The 25,769-nt window shown below is 42.4% G+C and overlaps 1 protein-coding gene across 1 annotated transcript; it reads left to right on the top strand.

Annotated features, from left to right (window-relative positions):
* The first annotated feature begins 13,537 nt into the window (after positions 1-13,537).
* Positions 13,538-25,769, top strand: PRSS35 (serine protease 35). Its single transcript, XM_054197038.1, has 2 exons — positions 13,538-13,690; positions 19,735-25,769. The coding sequence occupies exon 2, from the start codon at positions 19,751-19,753 to the stop codon at positions 20,990-20,992; it is 1,242 nt and encodes a 413-aa protein (XP_054053013.1). The 5' UTR covers positions 13,538-13,690; positions 19,735-19,750; the 3' UTR covers positions 20,993-25,769.

Here is a 25,769-nt window from a genome sequence, read left to right as displayed (position 1 = left end):
AACAGAAAGTTTGTGTCAGAGGTATTGATAGTCTTGAAGTAGCTTATGTCTGTGTCTCAGAAAGAAATCCAAATTGAATACCTGGAATATACTGAAGAAAATGGTTTGTAATCACTTGTACTGTGGCCCTGTCTTCGCTGAAATAAATAAACAAATGGACACGTATCGGGTTTAAGCTGAAGGTTGACTTTGGACTGAAATAGTTGACTGAGAACGATGACTGGAATGAACAATAATACCAGCGAGGTGCCTCATTCTGGAAGTGCTTATTCCCATGCACTGATATTGATACATTGAATGCATTAAAGTGGTATGAAAACAGTCAACAAAATGGGGAGAAATATCTGTCCTTAATTTTTAAATGAAGGCCACTGCACACGATTTATATTATTATATTCTTTTTTAAGAAACTCATTATGACAGTATTGGCTCAGTTTTTTTAACATTTTTACGGGAACTGTGATTTATGACACGCTGTAGCTATATAAATTCTATAGGCTCTTACTCTTTGATGCTAAAACTACTATGATGTCAATCCATGTGCAATTTCATTTCTAAAGAATGCACTGGAAAACTGACAGCTATGATAACAACGGGCTGTGAGAGAAATAGCTCAAATGAGAATTTTTCCTTGGCATACACTCTAATGATTTTATATTATATGGAGCCTATGCTGATAAAATGTAAAAGCAGATCTTCGCTATTAGTTCAGTCTTATTAATTGAGTGTAAACCATACTGGGTAAAAATCAGTGAGACTCTGTGTATTCTCCCTTGGCTTTTATGCCTGGTGCTGTGATGGGGCTATTGATAGTTGTTTTGTTCAGCTGATTTCCAGCACCTTCAGGGCACATAAGATACTTTGGGGGTGAATGAGAGGCTTAACAATGAGGCTTGCAGCTAATTTCTGTGAGCTTGCAAAGGCCCAAACCAGGCATAAATGGACAGAGTAGATCATACGACTATCAGCTATTTATTGAAAATAAGAGGCCTTTTTCTGTAAAGGCAGCCCTAGACTCCCTCCCTCGCCTTTTTCCCCATGTTCAGAAACCATATGATTGCAGCAGTGACCTTCCCACAGACATCATCCTCAACAGGACTTTCTCTAACTACATTTCTATGCTTAGGAGAAATGACAATCTCTAACTGGCCTTTATGAAATTATTCTGCCCATAAATAAGGACCTGAATACTCTTTTTATTGATCAGCAATGTCCGAAACATGCAGACTTTTCATCAAGTACAATACAAGATTCATCAAGTAAAACACCTGAGAAAAAACAGAGATGCCTGCGGTGAGAGAGGCTGAAAGCCGAAGTATGCTCTGTTGCAGGTTCTCCATCCTGCAAAATGTACCGGATCGACTGCACAACCACAAAGCACAAAGCTTAATTTTGAAATTGTGTAATGACACTGAACCTGAAATTTAAGAAACGATTTAAGACTAGCTAAACTGATTTTACCACTTTAGTTAAGATCTGTAACTAGGGCCTAAAACCAGAGATCCTCTACCAACTATTTCAGTTTCACTATTGTGTGCTGGGAAGGAAAGAGGAATAAGAAGGTTTTGATTAAACCAATTTAATTTTCTTTGATCATCTGATACAGAGTTAATAAGAAATAATTCTTTGTTCCTTTAACTTCTGTGATTTGACTGCCTCCTTTCTAAATTGGGTGATCTGGCCAAATGATGGCTTAACCACCATTAGTATTTTTAACCCACTGAACCTCTGATTCAATACCAGTTTCAACCTTGATTTTTAAAATTATCTTAATTCCTACATAAGCTATTGACATTTTTAGTGCTTTAAGTTTTAGCAGTATTGTCATTTTTGTAATGTTTACTTACTACAAAGCAATGGAATTTGCTTTTGCAAACTGGCTTATTCTTTGGATAGCAGAACAGAATGGGCTTGAAAAATAAAAAAATAGATAAATAAGCTGAGGTACATTAGTTTGGCCCGCTCTACAAACTAAAACCTTTCTCCAATAGTATGCCACACTTTTAGTAATTCACAGCAGTAATCCATTAATCTTATTTCTTTTTAGAATTATATGTTAGAAGTCAAAACAAATCTTTTATTGAAGCAAAACAGGAACATTTCATAAAGGAGAAATTTTCCTGGAGTTATCTCAAAAAAGATCCATTCTAGAATTAATAGATGAGACTAACCAGTTGCAATTCTGTGTGTTTTCCTAGAAAGAGCTGAGTCAGTGGAACTGAACCCAGTGTTTCCAACTCTTTCTGGCAAGTGAAAGAATAAAGAAGCAAAAAATGAAGTCAGGATCATACTTTGGGAATACCATCATGTTTTTCTAATGAATCCCATTCAAGAAAATCTTAATTGAATATTTTAGAGTTAAGATAATAATGCTACTAAGCAGGAACGCAATTTGCTGAAGTCAACAAAGCATGACTGTGCTAACGTACAAAAGAAAAATTCAAAGACATTGGATTTGCCCATTAGTCTTATCTTCCTCCCTCTGGCTTTAGTTTTTAACCTCAGAATCATATTAATGTATTATTAAATTGCTAACAACTTTTGTTTAAAAAGCTTGGCTTTCTGTAGCCCAGTGAATAATCTGGATGAACAGTCTGCCTCCCTAGGGGAATTCTCCTTTGCAGAAGCTGGTGTGACCTCCACTCAAACAGTTTGCACACATAATTGCATTTGTGATGGGCTCTGCTTGTACATGTAATTTGAAAATTATCAGAGGGTTGTAGTGAATTTTGTCTGGAAATTTGACCCATTACATTTGCTTCTTTAGTTTTACATCATATTAATAAGTACATAATGCATTTCTGTGCCATGGGATACTCAAATTAATCAAATAACTTAATTAAATTATGCCTTTGACATTCTTACAGATAGCAGATGCCTGCATTATTTGGCCTTCTTTGCAAATGTACACGTATGTACTGTGTGCAATGCCCCATATCTACATATAGTTATGCCAACATGAGGACAGTGTCTATCCTGTTCTAGGCCTGTGTAACCACACAGCTTGGAAAGTTTGAATAAATTGCTGAATGAACCTCCACAGGGATAAATTTATGAGGTTTACAGAGGGTAGATGCCCCCCTTCTAAATATTGCTAAAACTGCCACATCCCCATTCAGACCTTCAGCAGGTTCCAGGTAGCAATGCAAACACATTAGTCCTCAGCCAAATGCATCCAACTGTGGAAAATTTTGGCATCTACCAATGTGCTAAATCCAAGCCAGCCATCCTTTATAACTCCTCCCCTGTGATTTGACAGATCTTGCAGGAAAAGTGCAGAAGAGTTGACGGAGATGCAAACAGCCCTGTAGCTTCGCTCACCCGCTCTGATGTTCGTACAGCCCATCACAGGTTGGAGTAAAAGTCTATACACGGTAAGACCTTCCCAGGGTTGAGAAAAAGGATAATAAACTTGAACAAGGAATTACAAACAAACCAGGAGAGGACCTCATTGCCTTGGGACCCTCATTCTCTGGAAGAGTTTCACATTGTCCTAGAGGACTCCCTTTTATTGTGCTGTTTGCAACTGGGAAGCCTTTCTTCTGGCTGGGAGCTTGTTTAACTTGGAAGGCCAATGCCATTTTGTTGTGTAGTAAGTCTGTAAATTAGGCATATAGTCTTCAGCGTATATTTGCCAAAGTAAATCAAAGGACCAGGCATTTCCATATGCTTTTTGGCATTCTATAGTTCTTTCTCTAATCTTTCTGACTGCAGCCAGTTGCTCCCTACTGCTACTCAGCACCGACTGTCAAAGGGCAGGGAAGTACAAAGCTGATACATGGCAAATGAATTCTTTTTTTAAAAAAAGCTCATATTGGAGATAATTGAAATGCAGAACAATGTCATCAAAGTCAGTTCCGAACACGGAAAAATGGAAGAATGCTTTCTGGAACAGCAAAGGTATCTTTTGTGTTCTTAGAGAAAACTGCTGAACTAACTAAATAGGTTTAAACAGGAACTGCTTCTAGACTGTAGCTTGAGTGCCAATTTTCAAATGAGGATATATTTTTAGATGCAGTTCACAAATCGCTAAAAATGAGATTTTCAAGTGGAAATGCAGAACTGTTGCTGCAACAGTGTGCTGTCAGTAATTGTCAGTGAAACCGAATAGGTACTGGCACAAGTGGAGCAATGCCACCTATTTAAATCTCCTCCAAAACCAGCATTGTGGCAACTGAAGTAATGTATGTGCACATGTATTTCATCCCATGCCGCAAAAATTCATTTATTATTTGTGTTATTATTGCTTGTAAAAATCTCTGTCCTAAACGGGGACTCTGCAGTCATCTGCTGATACACACTGTAAATGGGATACAGACAGAAAGAAGGCTACAGAGAGATAATAAAATTATAAGGGTCTGTGTGCTTGGTTTCTGCCCATCAATAGCCTAAGTGTGATAAGTATTCTCGGGGCGTCACAGAAAGGGAGAACTTTAAGGAAGGATTTGAAGGGGCATCATGAAGTAGAAGCGAAGCTCCTTTCGGGGTGAAATGGAGAGCAGAGAGCCAACACCAGAAGCAGGCGAAGCGTGATGGTGTTTGCTCAAGCACATAATGAATGGAAAATACTGGATGACGTTACAGGCAGCGAGAGGAGTTCGCACCGTAATAATAAGCAGCATCTTAATGAAAATGAAATGGGGAAGCACAAGCCATGGATGAAGACAGATAGCTTATGCTTGCTGTGATAGAGAAGGATTATCCAGTGAGTAGTCCCACAACTTCTGGTAATAATCTGAATGTGTATAAATGTTTGGCTCTGCTGAAAATGAGGTGAGGTTTGTACGAATACAAGAAGCAGGCAAACCCCACCTCAGGGAGTTTTGACAAAACATACTGTTAATGAGGATTTGGTAACTGAGTGATGTGCCGTTGTTAGTTTAAAAATCTTGGCTGAGCAGAGGTATGTGAATGGGTGATAATTCTTCAGATGAGTATCCGTTTTCCATTACAAGCTGGGGCTATAATTTTCCATTTATTTTAACTTGCATGAAATTCATTCTAAAGTCAATCTTCTCCCATCTGTTTTGCTTTAATACAGTTAAACTATGCAAGGAGACTATGGGCTAGAGAGTTATCAGAAGCAAAAAATGTAATGGGCAGAGGAAGAGAATCTAGGTGGTTATTGAATCTCCACCATCATTTTTCTCTCTTGAGACCTGATACGAAGGCCTGGAACAAGAAAAAAAACCCCTTCCACTTTCTTGCCTGGGCTTTGGGTTTGCCTCCCATACCTTTTCAGTTGTACCAGCAAGCAGACCAAATAAATCAATGGGGATTAATATTACATTGGTATCAAATAATCCATTGGGTTGTGGATGGTGCCACCAAAGATGGACTCTGTACCACATTTAATTAAAAAAACCATTCAAAATTAAAAGTGTGGGTATGCTGGGATGATAAAAAAACCAATATGCTACTGTTGATTCGATGATACCTCTGAAAGTACTGGTCTGATATAAACTTCTTCCAAGTGTCCCGCTCTGCAGTGCTTGCATTGCATGTTTCATTGCAAGCACTACAGCTTGACAACTTGTTAGAGAGTTTTGAGGCAGGAATGAACAGAAACAGATCTTTCTCTCCAAAAAATTCAGCTCACATCGTGTTTAACTCAGCTCTTTTTTTTTTTAAAACTGCCCTCCAGACTTACCCCCAAATTTACAGTTCGCGCAAGCAACATCTGAAAAAGATAACAATAACATGATTTCTAATTTCTATCTTCTTTTTTTTTGTCAAGGGAATTAACATATTTTGTTAATTTGCCTGCCACAGGGGAAAAATTCATGCTGTAGCTTGCTCCTTCTGTCTTTCCTTTGTCACAGGAGTGCTCCTCTGAGAGAGGCCCCAGTGAGTCTCTTTGTCACTGCACAAGGATGCACCTTGCCTGAGCCTGGGAGTGTGACGAGTGACAGTGAAAGAGGATGGGTTTGGAGGACAGTCTTAGGACAGGTCTTCACTAAGATAGAGGTCAAATTTAAGTCAGGTTTTAAAAAAAACACAAAAAGCCCCCAAACCTAACCTAAAATAAACCATCCTCAGTATCTATTAATCTATGGGTTTCCTTGGAGGACACTTCTGCCTGTAGCCTCTTGAGAACAACGTCCTCAAGTTCACTGATTTTCCAGTAAAGCTGCTGGTGTGCTGAGCACGATGGGAATGACAGTTGGAGGAAACCGTTTCCTTCAAAGTAGTGTGCTCACCTCCAGAAATCCTGAGGGAATAGCACAGCCAGAATGACAGACAGGAGACGTGATTCTGTGCAAATACTACTGCAGGAGTCCGTTCTGAGAAAGCGCAAAGGGGAGTCTGATTAGGGCAAAGCACTTCTGCTTCCCCTCTCCCTGTTGAACTATCCACTGGGTTGTTCGCATATGGAAATGATTCCAGCAGAAAGCTGAAAACCTACAGACAGCTTTAAAACTATTAGAAGTATGCAGGGGCTTTGAGAGCCAAGAAGGACAGTTATGAGTATTTACTTCAATCTCCTGCATAGTATCACCCAGAAAAAAAGATGCCCGGTTAGTTTAGCTGCAGCTGTACTTCCCCTCGGTTACCGGCGTGACTGAGCCCTGCCTAACGCAGTGGAGGTCAGTGAGAACGGATGGACAAAAGACACGGGAGAGAGCTACGTGGGGTGCAAAGCAGAAGATGGAAGATTGCATTAAAAAGGTCCTGGACCTTGTTTGGTCCTCATTTCTCCAGCCAGCTTCAGAGACCCAAAGGTAATGTATGTTTAACACGCTCTGGACAGCAACAAGGCATACTTGGCAACCCTGATGCTGTATTCACCCATGGGTTTTGGCAATAAATATAACGTTGTTTTCCTAATAATAATTATGGCTCTGAGAGGTATAAAATGCCTGTGTTCGTTTCAGTGGAATATTAAGTTTGAAGTCTAAAGTGAAACCTTAAAAGTTCCAACCTTAGTAACTATTAGACTCTTAATAATTTTAGCAGAAACAGCCAGCTATTTCGAGGCTGTGAATGGAATTTTAAAATGGTATCACCAGCTTGTCTTCAGATCTGACTTCATACCTACAGTTCACTGAGAATGAACAAAAAAGGTCTGCCTTTTGATGCAATACTATTCTGGAATGTGGTTAAGTAAACGGTTCTTTTAAGGTGTGTTTTTTCCCTCAGGTTTGTATTCAATTTCTAAGTCATGTAGCTATAGCTGAAAAATTAATCTTGTACTCTCCTGAGTATCTTTGCGATCGCAGTAAATGGTTTACGGTCACCTTCAGTTAACACTGACAATAAAGACAATATTCCTTACTACCCATGGACTAAGGCCAACATCCTCATTTTATCTTTTTTTGAGCTCTTGAAAATGCAATTTCTGTTACTGAACTTTTTCCTCCTTTGTCAACACTTCCAGAGGAAGACTGTTTCAATATTCTGTTTGGAAGTACCACAGGCACTCAGTTTTATGCTGAATGTCACATTTTCTCTGGTAACATATTGCTGTTAATTCCTCTGATTTCTCAGACTTTTTAAGATACGCACTTCGCTGCCGCTGACTCTCTGCTGGTTTGAGTAGCGAGATTGGGCACCATGTCCCTCGCCAGTTCATCTTTGCCTGGAATCTCTTTCTCCTCTGTTGGGTCAATCATGCTGACAGTAGCTAAAATCTTATTTTATCTAACATGTCAACATCACTCTATTAACTTTCCTCTGCGGTATGCTGTTTCCATTATAGGAATTTAGAGGCTTGGGGAGGGAATGAATATTCAGCTTCAGCCAGGCAAAATCGGGTGTTTTTCCAAAGCTTCTCAGAGTCTCTGGTCATGCACTTCTTTTCTCCTCACATCAAAATGTCATTTATCCATATCATAGTGTGCTGTATTACCATCTACAGTTCACTGATTTTCCAGTAAAGCTGCTGGTGTGCTGAGCGCAATGGGAATGACAGTTGGAGGAAACCGTTTCCTTCAAAGTAGTGTGCTCACAAAAATGGTGTGGGGTTTTTTTTTCCTTAACAGTACCTGCCTGCAACCTGCCAACACGTTGTGCGTATAAAAATATTTGCCATCTGGCACATCTCCGGAAGTACCTCTCCTTGTGGAAATTTTCCTTGAGGAAAATGTTCGCTTTATATATACCTATATAATCTCCATGATGTTGCGCATCAGGTAAGAATTGTAGGTTTTGCTCTTTTAGCAACAGTGAGCGAACAATCTGCTTTTCTGCTAAACATATGAATGCCAGAACAACAAGCCTGTCCATCTTCATTTTCAACTGCTGTTCCAGGAGGAGACAAAAATGATATAAAGTGGGACCTGGGTGGTGGCTGGGGTCTTAACTCACTTCCGTTCTGCAGTTAGAAGAGCCTCTCCCCTAAGGGTCATATGCTTACACATATCCACATTTATTTTTGCTTGCTGCCTCACTGAAGAAAGCATCCTCTTGATTTGACCACAAGCTTGACATAGTTTTAACTCAGAACTGAGACTTTATCTGTTTGTACTACTACAAAGTGGTTTTTTTCAAGTCTGTTATTCACCCATATATCTAGTTCATAAACTCCTGTTGTGAAAATCAGGTCACAACTAGATGCCTCGAGTTTCACATCCCTCCTTCTTTTTGTCATCTGTAAGTTCTTGTGTTGACAACATTGCACTCATTGGTAATGTCCTTGTTTCTGGCACCATCCTCCCTCATACACCTATACCCAATTTAAAATGAATAACTACCTCGCCAGCCTGGACGGCGGTAGCCCGTTGGTCTATGCAGAACCCTCCTGAGCTAGCGATGCTGTTGTCGTGCTCTTTGTCCTCGCTGGGTGTGCTCTTAAAAAATGATGCGATTTATTGCAGTTCTTGTGTCTTTTCCAAGTCCTCAAAGCCAGGGTTTCTAACAGAGGTCTGTTTCATTCAGTGTTTTAGTCTAAACGGTCAGCATTGTGTCACAGGAACCTCTGAACAGCACAATAACCAACCCCAACTGGTCCACCAAACAAAAGGGCTTCTGTGGCAACAAGCTGCCACAGAAGAGACACTACCATGGAGACCATTCTTGATCCTGTAAGAAAGATCCATTGTATTTCACATCCCTTTGTTCAGAAAGCAGTAGGAATTATCTCACGTCCATTCATCATGAGCCAATGAGTTATCCCAAGTATAGTGTTTGGGGACTGGAAAAGTGTTAAAGTTCAGAAAAAATAGTCTTCCTGGGATAAGAAAAGTAGAAAGAAAGTGAAATATATGGTATCAGCCAAGCTGGAAGAGCATCCAGATGCAGCTTGAGAATTAAAGTGTTACTATCCAAGTAATCACTAGTTTTGGAATAAACTACATGTGTACGTGTATACATGAGTACAGGAAGGGTTGAAGAAAGGAAGACATTAAAGCTGACTGCTTGTGGGGTATGGCTAGGGGCTATGCACTGAACTTTTAATTTGTTTATAGGCATTTGCATTCTTTTTGACATCTACAAACCTTGGTTTGGTTTTCCTGAGCTGTTTTCTCTTCCCATAAGTCATATGTGAAAGAATATTTTGTGGGTAGGTATATCTGCCCGCTGAGGCACAACGCACTACATGGGATACAATTCAGAGATTGTGGACAAGGCACGTTGTTGCTACAATCAAACATTTTTGACATGTGTGCAAGACCCACATAAGAGCAGAGCGTGTTCCTCTAGCCTCGTAAGGCCAGACGACATTCCAAGAGCGGCTGCCCAGCCAGTATGTTCACGCTCAACATACGTTGCCCAAAGGGAAATTTGAAGCTCCTACCTCAAATTTCTACCTGAAAAAAATCTAAGAGAATCTGATTCGGAAACATTTTGAGACCATTTTGTGGATTATCTACCCTAAGATAAGAATACTGCTGTTCTATGAATTCACTCAAAACCAGGCTACAAATCTGATGGGACAATCTTGCTTCTTTTTCTTTATTTTCTTTGTAGATATGCAGGAAGAATTTTGATAGAAGTCAGTACATTCTTGATGTTAATGGCAAATTTTTTTTTTAATTTTAGGTATCAGTCTTTCAAAGCTCAGTTCCAAGCAAACATCTCTCAGTTGGTATATGATGTCAAACTTATTTTTGGAACGTGCAGAAATACCAGAAGGGCTCACTAATCTTCTAAAGAGATAAAATTACCTCTGAAGGATAAAATTAGCATGCTGGAACCTTTCCAACAATTACATTTTTACAGCCCTACCATGTATATTATACAGTGTGTTTCTAAAGACTCTGTACTCTGAAATATATATTGCTCATGTCTTTTGCGAACTATATTTTGAGGAAATTTTTTATGTGATCATTATTTTTTTAAAATGTCTAAATTTTTACTAACAATTATCCAAAATACATAATCTTATTAGTGCAAGAAATAAAATATTAGTAATGAAACAGGTTTCAAGAAAAAAAAATGGTTAAAAGTAATTTAAAAACATGAATGTAGGTTATGCTTGGAAATGTATTCTGATTTTTCTAAAACAATTTTTTACAAATGTTCATTTATCTTGAGAGCTCTCAATGAGTGTTGTCTGAGAAGAAAGTCTTTCAGGAAAAAAAAAAAAAGAAAAAGAAAAGAAAACACGAAATAAACAACCCAGCCCAGATTCCAAAAGCAGGAGCGACTGGAGTGATAGACCAGAAGCACACTGATCCCATCACCCAGAGTTCAATAAACAGAAACGAAGCTCCACTAGCCTAATTTTCTGAAAGGCAGGAAACAAATTATAGGACTGTCCTCAAACCAGGACAAGGACTAAGGGATCAGTTCTTATAGAGGTGATAGGTTACCAATAACAATCTGCTGTGCCCTGCATTACTCAGCATATTCATAAATGATCTGGGAAAGGGATGAGTAGTCAGGTCACAAAGTCTGATGAGGGTATCAAATTATTTAGGTTCATAAAGACGAGACAGCCTTGAAGAGCTGCAGACAAGTTTATGAAAGGGAGTGACTGAACAATAAAACGGCAGATGTAGTTCAATGCAGATAAATACAAAGTGATACAGAAGGGGGAAAACGGTCATTACTTCGGGTATGAAAAGGCAGGTTCTGATTTGGTTCTTACTTTTCAGGAGAGAGAGTTCTGCAGTTATGAAAATGGCTCCATGGGAACATCAGCCTGATGCTCAACAGCTGTCAAAAAAAAAAAAAAAATATTAGGAAGCGTTAGAAAATCAGTAGAGAACAAAACAAAGAATATCTTTTTGCTGCCACAGAAATCCACATTTTGCTTACTTCTTGAGTATAGGTAAAGAATCACAGAAATATTGGTTGAGAGGGACCTCTGCAGGTCACCAAGTCCAACCCTCCACTTGAAGCAGGACTATTGCCTAGATCAGGTCAGCTGTGGCTTTGTCTACCTGAGTGTTGGAAACCGCCAAGGATGGTGATTCCACAACCTGTCTGGGCAACTTGTTCCAGTGTTGCATGATTCTTTTGGTGATGAAATTTTCTCCGATGTCCAACCTGGACCTCCCAAGCTGCAGTTGTTGTGTCTCAACACAGCTGCCCAATGCAAGTAGGTCTTGCTCCTTGTTTTCTTCTTTCCACTGCCAAGAAGTGTTTGGCTCCATCATCCTTCAGATGCTGTTCTGGTCCCTGCAAGTCAGCAGGAGGTTGGAAAACAGGAACATCTTTCACGTAAAGCACAACTAACTTAGCTAGAATCCTTCAGGATGGGAGAGGGGCCGCAGGGCATATGATGGATACCTATACATTTGTAAGTGGCTTGTATAGGATGTATCTTCTGATAAAGAACTAGTGAGCATCAAACAAAACTAGCAGTATTCAGGTTGAAAATACACAATAGGAGGCAGGTTCTTGTACATGTGGTTGACCTGGGGAACTTGTCACCACAGCAGGTTGTAGATGCTGCAGATCTATGTACGTTTAAGGGAAGATGGGCAAGGGCCTGATGGAGAAATCCAGTTACTAAGGGCATAGAAACAACAATCTGCCTCAGAAAATCTCTGAATTTGAAATACTGGTGGCAGGGAAAGTGCTGGAGGGGACTATTGCATGTCCTTGCCCTGTACTAATGCAATACGATATTGGTCCAGCAAAGCCCTTGGTCTAACCCAGTATGGAAGCTCTTATGTTCAAGAAATTGCTTACAAAACTTAACTACCTCACGGTCATTTCTGTCTTGCCTTGTTAAGTAAACTGGGAATTCTTCACCTCATTTTCTCAGGCACATGAATAATTATTATTACACTTTGGTTTTAAGTTGTACACACAAAAACAAAAACAGATCTGCAAAAAGAATTATCCTTTTGAAGAAATTGACCTCAGTCTTTGAAATGAAACTGCAGGGTGCAGTTTATATTTATATATTGTGTGCTATTTATATAACTGGTTCCACTAAATTTCAGAAGTTAAGTCTTTGAAAGGAAGGATATGCCTATGACTGGGAGAAGGAAACAGCACTCTGGAGGTCTCAGTCTGATCTCTGGCAATGCCACAAATTTCCTGCCGGTTTTGGCAAATCAGCAGGCCCTCATCTAGCGTGAGCTGAGTTTTCAGCAGATGAACTCATTGGAGCTACTCTGGTTAAGCACTTGCTAAAGCGTTTAGTGAACGAGCTTTTCACATTGTACTTTATGTAGCAGTAGAAAGCCTTGGGGAGGACCTTGTTGTAGTGCATAGGGCCAACCTTCGGAGCAGAGACCACCACCCAAACCTTTCTGCCTTGGGAGGGGAGATGAAAGGGACACCAAGGGGAGGCAGAAAGGGAGGGGTGAAGAGTGATGAGAAAAGGAGGGAGGCACTTCTCACTTGGCCTCTGAGGCCCGGAGGAGTGGGGCTGGGGAGGAGAAGGGCACCCAAGGGGAACGGGGCCAGGAAGGTCCCTGAGGAGCAGGGCATCCCTGAGGATTGAGACCAGAAGTGTCCCTGAGGAGTGGGGCAGCCCTGAGGAGCAGGGCACCCAAGAGGAACAGGGCCAGGAAGGTCCCCGAGGAGCAGGGCACCCCTGAGGAATGGGGCCAGTAAGGGTCCCCGAGGAGCGGGGCTCCCCTGAGGGGCGCAGGCAGGGAGGCGCGGACATGTCGGGGGCCGGGAAAGGGCCATTCCCCACCGCCGCAAGCCCCATCCCGGCCCGAGGAACTGCCTGAGGAGCTGGCAGTCGCCGTCCACCTTCCCCAGGAGTCCTACGGCAGGTCGGGGCGGAGCGGCCCCTCCTGCTGCCACCGCCGCCGCCCGGCCCCGTCGTGCCCGGCAGCCCCGGCCCCACACGCAGGTGGCGCGGTGCGGGGTCCCCCCGCCATTCCCCCCGGGATGGGGTCCCTCCGCCTCCCCGCTTGTCTCCGCCCCCCCCTCCTTCCCCCCGCCGCGTCCCGTCCCGGCAGCCTCTCCCGCCCCGTCCCGTCCCGTCCCTAAGCGGGTCACCCCGGCTCTCCGTCCGGCGCCGGGAGAAGCCTCTCCCGGGGCGATGCGCCTCCCCGCCGCGCAGGCAGAGCCCCTTCCTCCCATCCCAGGAGATACCGGGATCTGCCTCCGCTCCCCTCGGCCCTCCCCTTCTCACCCTCCTCCCTCTCGCCTCCTTTTTCCTTTTTTTTTTTTTTTTTTTTTTTCCCTTTTTCCATCCCCTCCCCCGCCTGGGAAGACCTGGCCGCTCCCCCCGCCCCGTCCTCAGTAGCCGCGGGCGCCGGGCGGCGGAGGGAGCGGAGCCCGCGCCCCGGGGCTGTGGCCGCCTTCCCCTCCGTTCGTCTTTGCGGGGTGCCAGGTACGAAAGAAACCTTTCCCGACGCCGACCGCGGGGAGGAGAGGCTGCCCGAAGAGACCCGGTCGGGGCAGGGCCGGGTGGGCAGGCTGGGAGATGGGGATGGGGGCTGCGGGGGGCTGCCCGGGTGCGGGGACAGGGACAGGGCAGCCCGGGTGCGGGGACAGGGCAGTCCGAGGTGACGCCCGTAAGGTGATCTTCTTTTGCGATGTCGTTCTTCCTACACGGGGCGTTTATATATATATATACACATATATATAAAAAAATATGATGAGTCTGAGCCATGTCAGTACCTTGGGCTTGGCAGCTGGAGGGTTTTGTATGAAGCTCCTGCCTTTTTAGCCTGATGGATATGTTTTTGATAGGACTAAAATGCGACACGTCTCTTTGGTCCTTATTTAATTATTTTTTTTTTAAATGTATTTAATTTGAAGCTGGTTTCACAAGACGGCTAACAGGACGGAAACAAGGGGCATGTTGGGCTTTCGGGGGCTTGTGTCTGTGCCGTGTCTTCTGCAGGGAGCAGGCGAGGAGCCTCTTCACCCTTCAAAACAACCTCTGCTTTAATTCTGATTCACCCCCTCAGTATTCGCGCTACCAGCCCCGCGCTCTTCTGGAACAGACGCTAATTTTATCCAGATTTGTCACAGCTGGAAGCAGATTTATCTTGGAATGGCAAAGAAAGCCGTGCCAAGGTATTTAACTTGCAGGCTCTGGAGAAAGGGAACTCCTTTGGATCCGACGCGGAAAAGCAGAGCAGGACCGGGGGATGGCTAAAGAGCTGTAGAGTTAAACCCTTTCTCTCCAAACCCTCGCCTTCTTCCAGGAAAACCCTGGGCTTTAACGTGCCAATGCATAGGAGCGGCCGGCAGAAGCGGAGCGGGCGGTGGAAAAGCGGCCATCCCAGCAAAGCACCCCCGGTCCCCGCCGTTCCTCCGGCTGCTTCCCGGCCGGTGCCCGCCCGTTCCCGTCCCGGGGGGGGGGCCGCTGCCCGGTGCCGCCCCGGCTGGCAGGGCTCGACCCCCGACATGCGACCTCCCCCCCGTCCCGACCGGGAGGAGCGGGGAGACGAGCCCGGCGGCGCGGCGGGGGGCGGATCTGGGAGGAGCGGGGGCTACCGTGGGGCCAGACCGGGACCCGGGGGACCGCAGGCAGAGGGTTGCCGGGCCGCCGGCTGTCCGGGCGCGCCACCGGGCGGCCGGGAAAGGGAAAACCCCGTCGGAGGGGAAGCCCCTCGTCCCCCGTTGCCATTCATCGTCCCCCGTTGCCATTCATCGTCCCCCGTTGCCATTTCATCGTCCCCCGTTGCCATTCATCCCGCCCCGCTCCCGCCCCTTTCTTTATTTCCCCCCTGCGTGCGTGATTTCAGAAATGAGCTGTCAGGCCTGCCGTGTAAAATTAGTTCTTCTTATGCCGACTGGAGCTGCTTAAATGTTGTAAGAGCCAGGAGTCGCAGTGGGCTTTTCTCCATAAATCTGAGGCGAGGAGGAAGAAATGTATGCACCGACATACAGAGCGAGCACACCCGCAGGAGTGAAAGGGGCGGTGGCGGATAAGGTCAGGATAATGGTTTCTTCCAGGGTGTGCGAGAAGTTCCAAAAATTGTTCTCTCGTTTTGCTTAGTCAGAGTAGAACTGTGAATTCCAACTTTCAGGCCATTTCAAGAATAAGGCCAAAAGCAGTTAAAGGAGCTGGTTAGTGTAGCAGCGTCTGAAAATTGCATTTGAAATTATGTAAGCTTAGTCTGAAATGTGCCGACTTTCCTACAATAAGAAGGAAACCCCAGAGCAGAGGATGCACTGAACAGACCAAGATAAAATGCTGCCAGGTAGCAGCAGCAGACTTTTCTTGTGTCTGAGCTAACACTGGCATGTAAATTCACTCTGGGGCAGTCTGAAGAGAAACATATTCTAGTTCTGCTTGAATACAATGCATTTGAGATGCATTCTGCTAGACTAAGATAGGTCATACTGACAAATTATTTGAAGGATGTGCTGAAAAGTTAGGACATGGGTAGGTTTTGTCCTGTGGATGCAGAAAGATTTCATGTTGGAAGCAAGATGTGAGAAGAACTGAAAATACTTTTCATTGTATGCATACGCCTGGCAGCTGGAATGCCACCAAATAGGGAGTCATCACCATTAACAACTGGTTTTGGCAACGGGAGGGAGAATTTCAACATTTTCATGAGGCTGGGGATCGATCTGTCACTTTCTAGTTTCCATCTTCTGTCTTCTCTGAAGCAATTCAACCTACCATAAGGGCAGAGCTGACTCAAGGCTTCTAATTATTGTAAGCCAACCCAAAATTTGTATGGGAAAGGACCGAAGGAAAGGAGAGGGCAGAGCGGCTTGGGGTTTGGAGGAAGAGTGGAGAACAGCGTGGCAGAAAGTCTGAGTATGATGTTGAGGGTTTTTTCTTGCTTCCAGCTTGTCGCCTTCTCAGGGCCTTTCCTCCTTCCTCTGTAGGCTGTGTTCTCTCTCCCCTTCTCTCACCCTGCAAAGGTGTCTTTGCAGCCGGCTATCCATTTCCATCCCCATCATCTGGCAAGAGTAACCCTTGTGTTCCCCCTTGCTGGCAACCTGTGCTGGGCCGCTGATGTTGCCCATGCTTGAAGTTGGCCTTGCTTAAATGGTAGAGATTGGGTTAGTAAAACAGAGCTTATGTCCGTGGCTGTAAATGACAATGCTGCCTAGTAGGACCACTCTCTGTAATGAGAATTACCATTTTCATCAAGTTCCTCAGCTTGGACCCCTTCCAGTTCTACTGGAAGTGTAGTTAGTTCATTATAAGCAACAAGTGGTTCATTATAAATGATGAAAATCTTGGCTTTCAAGACTGCCTTTGTAAATAGTGAGCACTTGAGTATAGTATTTCAAATGGGAGGCTCCAATGCATCTATTTAGGGTTGTGTGTTATGTTTTTTTTTCTTTTTAAAGAGTGGCAGAAGGGAGCCATAGTACTCCACCCATTTGGTTGCAGAAAGTCTCTCTATAAAGCAAAGTTAGTTATGGGTCCAGCTGGGAAGACCTCAGCCATCGCAGTGGAATGACATCAACCCAGGCACCTCTAAGGCTTTCTATATGAACTAGCAGTAAGTGAATGAACTTTCCTTAGGGCTCACGAAATGCAGCTACAGAGAAATATAAAATAGCCAGAGCCTGAGGAAGGGCTGAGAAAGCGAGGAGTGTTCTAGGGAGGAATGTGAAAAAAGCATTCTCAAGCTTGACAGAACTGGGTTTCTTAATACCTTGTATCTGTTCAACAGCTATATTCAAAGCAAATGAAAACCAGCTTTTCTGCGTTAATATCACATTATTTATCATCAAACCATACTAGTTTGTGACAGGCTGAAAATAAATAAAAGGACACGCTTCCTCATGCAACATGTAGTTAAGCTGCGGAACTCCTTGAGGCAGAATATTATGGGTACAAAATTTTATAGGGGTTCAAGGGAAGATTGGGCAACTATGGAAGAGAAATCCACTGAGGTTTCCTCACACTACAGAAACTACCTCTGGTTTACAGCCCATGATGTGCAACTGGTTGTAAACTGAGAGATTATGAAGGAGGAGGAACATACATGGTTGCCCTGTTCTTGTGCTCTACCCAGGGCACCTGCACTTGGCCAGTGTCAGAATCATGATTTTAGGCCAGGCGGACCTTTGGTCAGGCCAGGAAAGCTATTCTTATGTTCTCATCATAGTATTTCTTTATTTTGAACACCTTATCATTTATCCATAGATATGTAAAACTATCATTCCTCTTCAAATTTAGTACTAATTGAGCAATAACCAAAACAATACTTTGAAAGTAACTTTGTATAACTTTGTATATAAAAGCTAATGTTTAAATTTGTGCATTTCTGCTATACCAATAACCTAGACTTGTATGGTCAACTGATGTCCCTCTGCAAAATCTTGCACCTGGGATGACTCTGCTCTGCTTTCAAAACCTTCACGTATCTTTTAGTATGACCACATATGCCCCAGAGCTTAGGCCTGTGAGTCACTGAAATCTCCAGATGTCTTGTGAAAGTCCACACATCTTCTCCAAAACCTGAGTTAGCTCCTTTAAAGGCAGGGTGGGTATCTTTATACTGTATTTTAAAGTGTGTTTTATGTATATCCTAGTAAGTAAACTCCGTGTCAAAGTTGCTATTCCACGCAGGCAAAAGTGAAAAGTGTCAAAAATTACGCGAAAACAAAACCACCCTCTGAATTTGGCATCAGAAGCAACAAGCTATGTTCGAACCTTTGTGCTTATTTAGCTATAAAGTGGTAATTATTACCTATTATAGGCAAGAACTATGTCTATGTGGTGAAGGTGCCTCAAAATTCTAGCAGTCGTTGGTCCGCTGTACTGCTTTTAAAGTGATGTTACCACTTTTTTTTTTTCCATGTTGCATAAATACTGCTCTTTTTTCATGCTAAATCTTTAGCTAACTTGTAACCAGGCTGTTTCACTGGGTAGCAGTACTCATATTATTCTAATCTAAGCTCAAGGAAAGCAGTTATCTTTCCCCTGGTTTACACTGCCATTACAATGTAAACCAGAGAGCTTAACCACATACATATCCTTGAATGGCTTGGCTTTTAAAGTTTAATCACAGGCCCTTTCTTTCTGCATGGCTGAGGTTTCCATATAATTGGAATGAAGGATATGAGAATGGAGAGCATCTTTCCCAATGGCAGCAGCCAGTAGTTGGTTAATGCCACTGACATCACTGCTGCCAAAGGAGAAAAATGGTCTTTGCAGTAATGGTTTGAGCTCAGAATCAAGACTTCTGGGTTCAGTTTCTGGCTCTGCCACAGACTTCTAAGAATTTTACATTCTTTCTGTGTGTTTCCCAACTACAGATGGGAATAATACTGCTTTTGGTCTTTTCCATTTAAAGTATTAGCTCTTTGTGTGGTGCATCACCCCATCTAGGTGGGGCTTTCCACATGTGACCGTAAGGCACAGACAGCACAGTTCCTGCAGCCTTTGTGGGATCCTGCAGGAAAAAGGCGTGTGATGAGTCATCAGGCTTGTCCCTCCTACTTGGCTGGGCTTTCCTTCATGTATATAACCAGGAGACTCCTCTAGACCAGGAACCTTTTGCTTTCCTCACTCATCTGTCCCTTCCAACCATGGATTTTGAAATTCTCTGGTATCTAAGAGAGATTCAGATGCCAACATAGGAAATGAATGAGAGCTTGGTGGCCACAGCGCACAGGGAGGTACAACACAGGATCTGCAGGAGACCTCTGCCTTTCAGAGCAGCAGAAGCTGAAAGCATTTTAAATGTGACTTGCCACCTTGTTTAGGTGCCCAAATTGCTCCGTCTGTCAAATCCAGACAGCATAAAGTTTGAAAGGGGAAAGGAGATGTTTTTTATAAGTTGGTTCCTTGGGAGAGCAATTATCAAAATGCCATTTTCCACAGTAGTCGGATTCACAGGTCTTAACTGGTTGGGTAATGCAGAAACACTGGTGACTTTTTGGTCACTTAAAGCTGCTCCTTCTTGGCCATTACAGGAAAGAGCACAATTGGTCTGGTTTCCTCTGGGTTCTGAGGTCTCATGAGTGTAGTCTGGCTGTCCATCTCTGCCTGGATCCCAACTTTTGAATGCAACTTTTGAATGCATTGGTGGTTTTCAACCGTGTTCTACCTACAACCAGTAGCTATAGAGAAGAGAAGCAGAAGTGTAAAACGTAATTGCATTCTTATAGGATAAATAAAAAACAGGGCACTGTACAGAGTGGAATGACTCAGACTACTGCCCTACTGAGGGAAGAACAGGTAAAACTCAGCTGTTTCCACCTTCCAGTAGGTAGCTCAGCATGGATGCTGGCTGGCTGACTCGTCTGCGCCCATCTTGCTAGAGACTGTTGGAAGCATCAGAGGCAATACAGGGAGTATTCGAGACATTTCTATTTTAAGCAGGGTGTTAAATTCTGTTCTGCTGATGTCAGTGAGAATATTGCATGATTATGCTTTGAAGATACTAAGATAACTGTGTATATTTGCAATGCGTATTTTCAAATCTCTCTTTCTTGTTTTAGAAAAAAAATAGATAAAATGGAGCACATGTTACTGCTATCCATACTTTTCATACCTATATTGGGTCTCAGTAATGGAACAGAAACTGAACAAGATTTTACTTGGCACTTAAAGAAGATTCCCCAGATTGTGAGCGAAAGAACTTTCTCCCTTGACAGCCCTAAATTTGAAGCAAAAACCAAATTAGAGCTGAACAGTGTATGTGGAATTGAATGTCAAAGAAAATTGCCGGTGCCCAGCCTGTCTGACTTGAAGGACCTCTTATCCTACGAGACCATTTTTGAGAACGGCACACGGACCCTGACTGAAGTGAATGTCCTTGGACTAGCACTTGACCCAGCTGGAAACACAACCACGCGAAGATCTTCAAGAAAGAAGAGGCAGATATATGGAACAGACAGTAGGTTCAGCATCTATGACAAGCGGTTTATGACCAACTTTCCGTTCAACACAGCTGTGAAGATCTCCACCGGCTGTAGTGGCATTCTCATTTCCCCCAAGCACGTGCTGACAGCTGCCCACTGTCTGCACAACGGCAAGGATTATGTTAAGGGCAGCAAAAGGCTGAGGGTGGGCCTGATGAAGACGAAATCCAGAGGTGATGGCAGGAAGCGCAAAGCTGCTAAGAGGAGTAGGAGAGACGTTTCTGCGGCCCAAGAGGATCCCGGAGCTGCCACAGAACTAAGGCGACGATCCAAAGGTGGTGGGAGAAAGCAGCGAAGATCTGGGAGAAAGCAGGGGACCTCAGATGGCGTGCCCTCCTTCCAGTGGACCAGGGTGAAGAGTACCCACATCCCCAAAGGCTGGTTTAAGGGTGTTTCTGGGGATATTGCCCTGGATTATGATTATGCTGTTCTTGAGCTCAAGCGTCCCCACAAAAGGAAATACATGGAGCTGGGAATCAGCCCAGCAATCAAAATGATGCCTGGGAGCATGATCCACTTCTCAGGCTTTGACAATGATCGATCTGGGCAGCTGGTCTATAGATTTTGTAGCATTTCTGATGAGTCCAATGATCTCTTTTATCAGTATTGTGATGCTGAGCCTGGCTCCACTGGGTCTGGTGTCTATCTCCGTCTTAAGGAGCCAAACAAAAAGAAGTGGAAACGCAAGATCATCGCTGTTTTCTCAGGCCATCAGTGGGTGGATGTCAATGGTGAACAGCAGGATTACAATGTAGCAGTAAGAATTACTCCTCTCAAATATGCCCAGATTTGTTTCTGGATACACGGGAACGATGAGAATTGCACACAAGGCTGAAGAGAGCTGAACCCGACTCACTTAGCACCCGTATTACCATAGAGTGAAAGTCTGCTGCAGCAGCTACTGGAAGAACATCACTCCACGTCAGGACGGTTTTGAACTCAAAGCTCACAAGGAATGTTATGGTGACTTGAGGAACGCTGAATTGCTGGGGGGTGGGTAGAATTGTCAAACAAAATATTTCTAATTGTAATCAACCCTAGATATGCACTTAAAAATCACAAACTATATTTATGTTTGCAATTGTGATAAAGTCAAAACTTTCACACCAGAAAAAAAAAATTTACTACATCTCTTAGTAATTTTTTTTCCAAGGGAAGGATTGAAACCTCTCAAACCATTATTATTAAACAATATCTATTTTTCCAATGGATTTGCCTTTCTCAGGGTTCTGTTCCAGTTCTTCCAATGTAAGTTGTGCATACAGCACATAACTGTATGTGCAGAATGATCCAGAGAACTTCATGAGACCAAGACATTATTTTGGCATTCTCTAAAGACCACAGCTCCACGTTGAGAAGCACCAGTCTAGCTCATGCTTGTTTGTTTGGAAATCTTCCTCCTCTGGTTGCTGCAGGAACCCTTCCATGGAAATCCCAAATTTCTGTAGCAGAGGGTCAGATCTTAAAGACAAGTTTCACTTCATTGCTCAGTAAAAACAGCAAAAAGAAATTAATGAACATAGAAGTTTCCATGTTTGGAAGAAGAAGAAACATCAGGACATAATGTAATGCCTTTAAATCTTCTTTGAGAAGCTATAGAAGTTTTAAACACATGCATTTGCGTTCCAATTAGTATTTGGACAGCTGTAGGTTTAGTTTCTAGTCAAATGTTTAGCTTTACCACTGGGAGAGGTCGCTGACTTCTGAAGTGGTCATTTGACAATCATTTAGAGCTTCACAGATGATAGATTTTTTGGGTGCTAACAATTTTTGCAGTTTTTGTAAATTACTTTTATACAAGCTCAGCTTCGTAGATAGGGTAGTATGTATTAGACTGGGAGTTGGAAAGCAGTATTTTAGTTTGGCTTTATATGGTTTTGCAAAATGGGTAGGTTTAATTGTGTCATATTCAGACTCCACCTCATGTAGCATGAGTTACGATGTTAAACTAAAAATTTCTCCCAATTAAATTGTACCACCTACTGAATGGTAGAAGTACTATCCTGTACCTTATAACAGATATCTTGTTAGGTAGCAGCAGTAGTTTGCAAATGATTTGGTTCAATATGTCTGCTGAACCATATACTTAATGAAAACACAAAGTGAGCTTGACTTTTACACACCTTTAAACACAAATCACCTTTTTAAAAATTGTTGTCAATTGCTACACAAGTCTGTATCTTTTATTTTATACCAAGATTTTGAAGCGCACAGGATTATTATGGTGCTACATTAATCTAATAACATAAAATGATACTGTGTATTTCCAATCATATCCTTTGGGTTTCAATACTTTTAAGATTATTCACCACCATGTTTTTGATCATAAGTTTATGCTGACCAAAATACATTTTCTTCCTGTGCAGAAGAAAAAAATATAACAAGTTTTAAAAATACTATTTGTTTGTTGGTATCTTTGAAATATGCTTGTAATATCTTTTGATGAAATAAGATAATTTTTAATAACCCACTTTTTTGTAGATGATTGAAAGTATAAAACCTGACACTTTGAATGTGCAGGCAGCTTTCTTTGTCATATTATTGCCAAAGCATAAAAATTTAAGACTTGCTTCCATACCATAACTCTATCAATATTTCATTAATTGGAAGAGATCTCACTTTAAAAGAAACTATTTCTTTTAACGTCAGCCTTTCCAGGGAACACTTAACTCTTTTTTGTTATTATTATTATTTTGTGTGATTGTTTGCAGAAAACTAATAATTTTTAAATTTTAGAAATTAATGTCTAAGAATTTAAGGTTAATTATTTTTTATTGTTATTAACATCTCTATTAAGATGTATGGCTTTGTTGACAGTAATTTTAAATCACCTCTTTCCAGTATTTAATACTCTCACTCTATGCAACGGGCCTACAATATTCTTTAGTTGGCTCTGTAATGTTTTTCTTAAGTGCCTTTTTCCATAGTTACTGTGATATATAAGGTGCCACATCATTAATCCAATACAAGTCAACCTAGGTGTACGGATTTTGTTACAATTGTTCTCACTATTGATTTGGGTCCAAAACTGATCAAAATAAGGTGGCTAAGTAAATTCCTTGTTTTGATGAGTCTTATTTACGTGTGCTCCTTAGGAGCAGAAATATAATCTATTTCTTTATTAGTTTGGGAATCAGGGACAAGGTAAGGGTGAAAAATGTTGATGTCAGCTTTCAAATGGTCTTTTTGTAATAAGCATCTGCTATAAATACCTCAGCCACAACCTGAAGTTCTCATACCAGGCTGATAGTAAATGTTTATCCTCAGAGGATAAATATTAGATGCTCAGTGCCTCATTCTATGGTACTAAGAGATTAAAGAGGCTGGCCAGAGCAACATAAAAATTAATCAAAACTATATATACACTCAAGCTCTGTCTCTGAGTGCACAGGCACAAACACATGCAAATGTCAGGGCTTGTGGAGCATGTGCCGTTTTGACTGGGTCAGCGCCTTCAGGCAAAGGAATGCAGGCACAATAAGACATGGAAAAAATATTATTCCTGTTGTATTTGTGTGCCAGGCAACATTTCAGTCTGCCACTTGGCCTAATAGAGAAGGAAATGCTTTATGTAGGCATTGTGACTGCTTACTACAGGGATTTCTGAAATAGTTTGTAAGTTGAGTACTCGCACACAACCCCAGGAGGTCAATGTCCCACATAGAGCTCTTGGTACCAGCCACTGCAAACAGGACAATAATTTCTGAGCCATGATAATCTCGGAGTTCCTTAAAAAACCTGCAGTTGGTATCTAGTTATCAATGGGAAAACATGTGGAGGGGGTGTTCTTAGTAGATCAGATCTGCTGTTGTCTAGGACAGGAGCACCAAGGCTGGGTTCCCAGCCCGGAAGGGGACAGAGCCCTTGTGATGTTTGCCCAAAGGATTTTTCCGTCTTTCAAGTAGCAGGCTGTACATCGTTTGTGTTCATCAGTACTAATACTTTTCCATGAGAGCTGCTATAGTAGATAATTTTTTTTAACTGTATGCCTGGCTTTTGGAAAAAACAAACTCGGTCAAATCCTTTTTCTGCTAGGGGGTTACCGACAATTCGTAAAGTTAACAAGTAAGTTTTTCCCTGGGCCAAAGATAAACCTCATATGCAAACCGCTAACACACAGAGACCAGCTTCTGCAAGGCATTTGTGCGTGCGTTTAATTTGGGGCTCGGAGACATATGATGGAAGTCAAGGGCATTATCTGCAATGTGAAAAATTAAGTCCAAGTTTGTATTACCTTAACAAAAGAAAAACACAATGTTAGGTAGCGAAGTTATTTCTGTCATATGAGGTATAGAGTACCCGATGCTTTAAAAATTGCTTAAAGAAACTCCTTGATTCAGTTTATAATATACCATCCAAATTTTGCAGATTTATGAAGTATGAATTAGTGCAGAATATGGCTTAGGTAGAAAAGGAATTAATCTACTTGTGGAGGAGAGAAGCAGCTGAGGAGTTCCTCCCATTCTGCTGATAAGGGAGCAAACAGCAATTAATACAGAAAGAGAGAGCAAGAGAAGCAGGTGGTACAGAAGACCAGGAAGATGGAGCTGGTATGCAAGGGGTAAAGAAAGTGTGAAAAGTAACAGCTGAAATGGCTGCAAGGTAGCAGAGGGACCTAGTGTAAGAAAGAGTAGGCAGCTGGTAAAGACACAACAGTATAAATTGAGATGTAAAGATCACAAGTTACATGAACAATCTCCTTTCACAGTTAAAGATGAGGCTGTTCTTCCTGGCCAGCAGCGCCAAGCAAAAGGGCTGTGAGAGGGCTCGGGTTCTGGCAGAGACCACTAGCAGGCAGAGGGTTTGTGACCCTGATCCAAAATCCCTGTCCAAAGTCACAGGGATTTTGCTTGTGCTCATTTAGGGTCCTTGGGAAGCAACGGATCTGTGTCCCGGCCAAAAGGCTCGGCAGCGTGAACCTCCCAGCACAGCGGGTCACCACAGGTGTAGCGAGTGAAGGGAGCTTCTTTCACTTCAAAGTTTCTCAAACCTGGCATTTTGCTGGAGTTCCTGTAAAGGCTGTTCCCCATTGGAAAAAACACCCAAACCAAACAAAAAAGCCCCAACAAACAAAAAATCTCAGTCTTGAAGCATTTAAATGTTGGCTTCCTTTTTTGCATGTACCTACAAATTCTAGCCAATAAATTTTTTTTCAAATACCTTCCGGTTGTGTTTGGTATTTTTGTAGAAATTTAATCAACTGCTTCTAATTTTAAAGCACAGAATATTGCAGATACTTCCCTCTACAAATTCCTGGATTAAAGAATGAATGGGGGGGGGGGGGGGAAAAGATGACTATTGTTAAATTGAAAGCTTAAAATTGCACATTAATCTCCAAGGATTTGGAAGTATATTTGTGTCCCTGTTGCACCAGCCTTTTGCTCTGAGTGTCAGATAGCATTTAGATTAAAAACCTCCAGAGGTAGCTTTGATGATTCTTTAATGTTCTTGACTTTTTAAAGACTGACAGCAAACTTCAAAAAGTGTGTTTTTATAATATTTTTAACTGCACAAAATGACAACTCATTTGTGAAAATAAATGCAAACCTTTGCTATATTTAGATATTTTATGATGCACACACTATGTCAATAAATATTTTCTGTTGTTTTTC

The sequence above is a fragment of the Rissa tridactyla genome, chromosome 3, assembly GCF_028500815.1.
Source record: "Rissa tridactyla isolate bRisTri1 chromosome 3, bRisTri1.patW.cur.20221130, whole genome shotgun sequence".
Classification (NCBI taxonomy): domain Eukaryota; kingdom Metazoa; phylum Chordata; class Aves; order Charadriiformes; family Laridae; genus Rissa; species Rissa tridactyla.
This window is presented reverse-complemented; position numbering and strand designations above follow the sequence as displayed.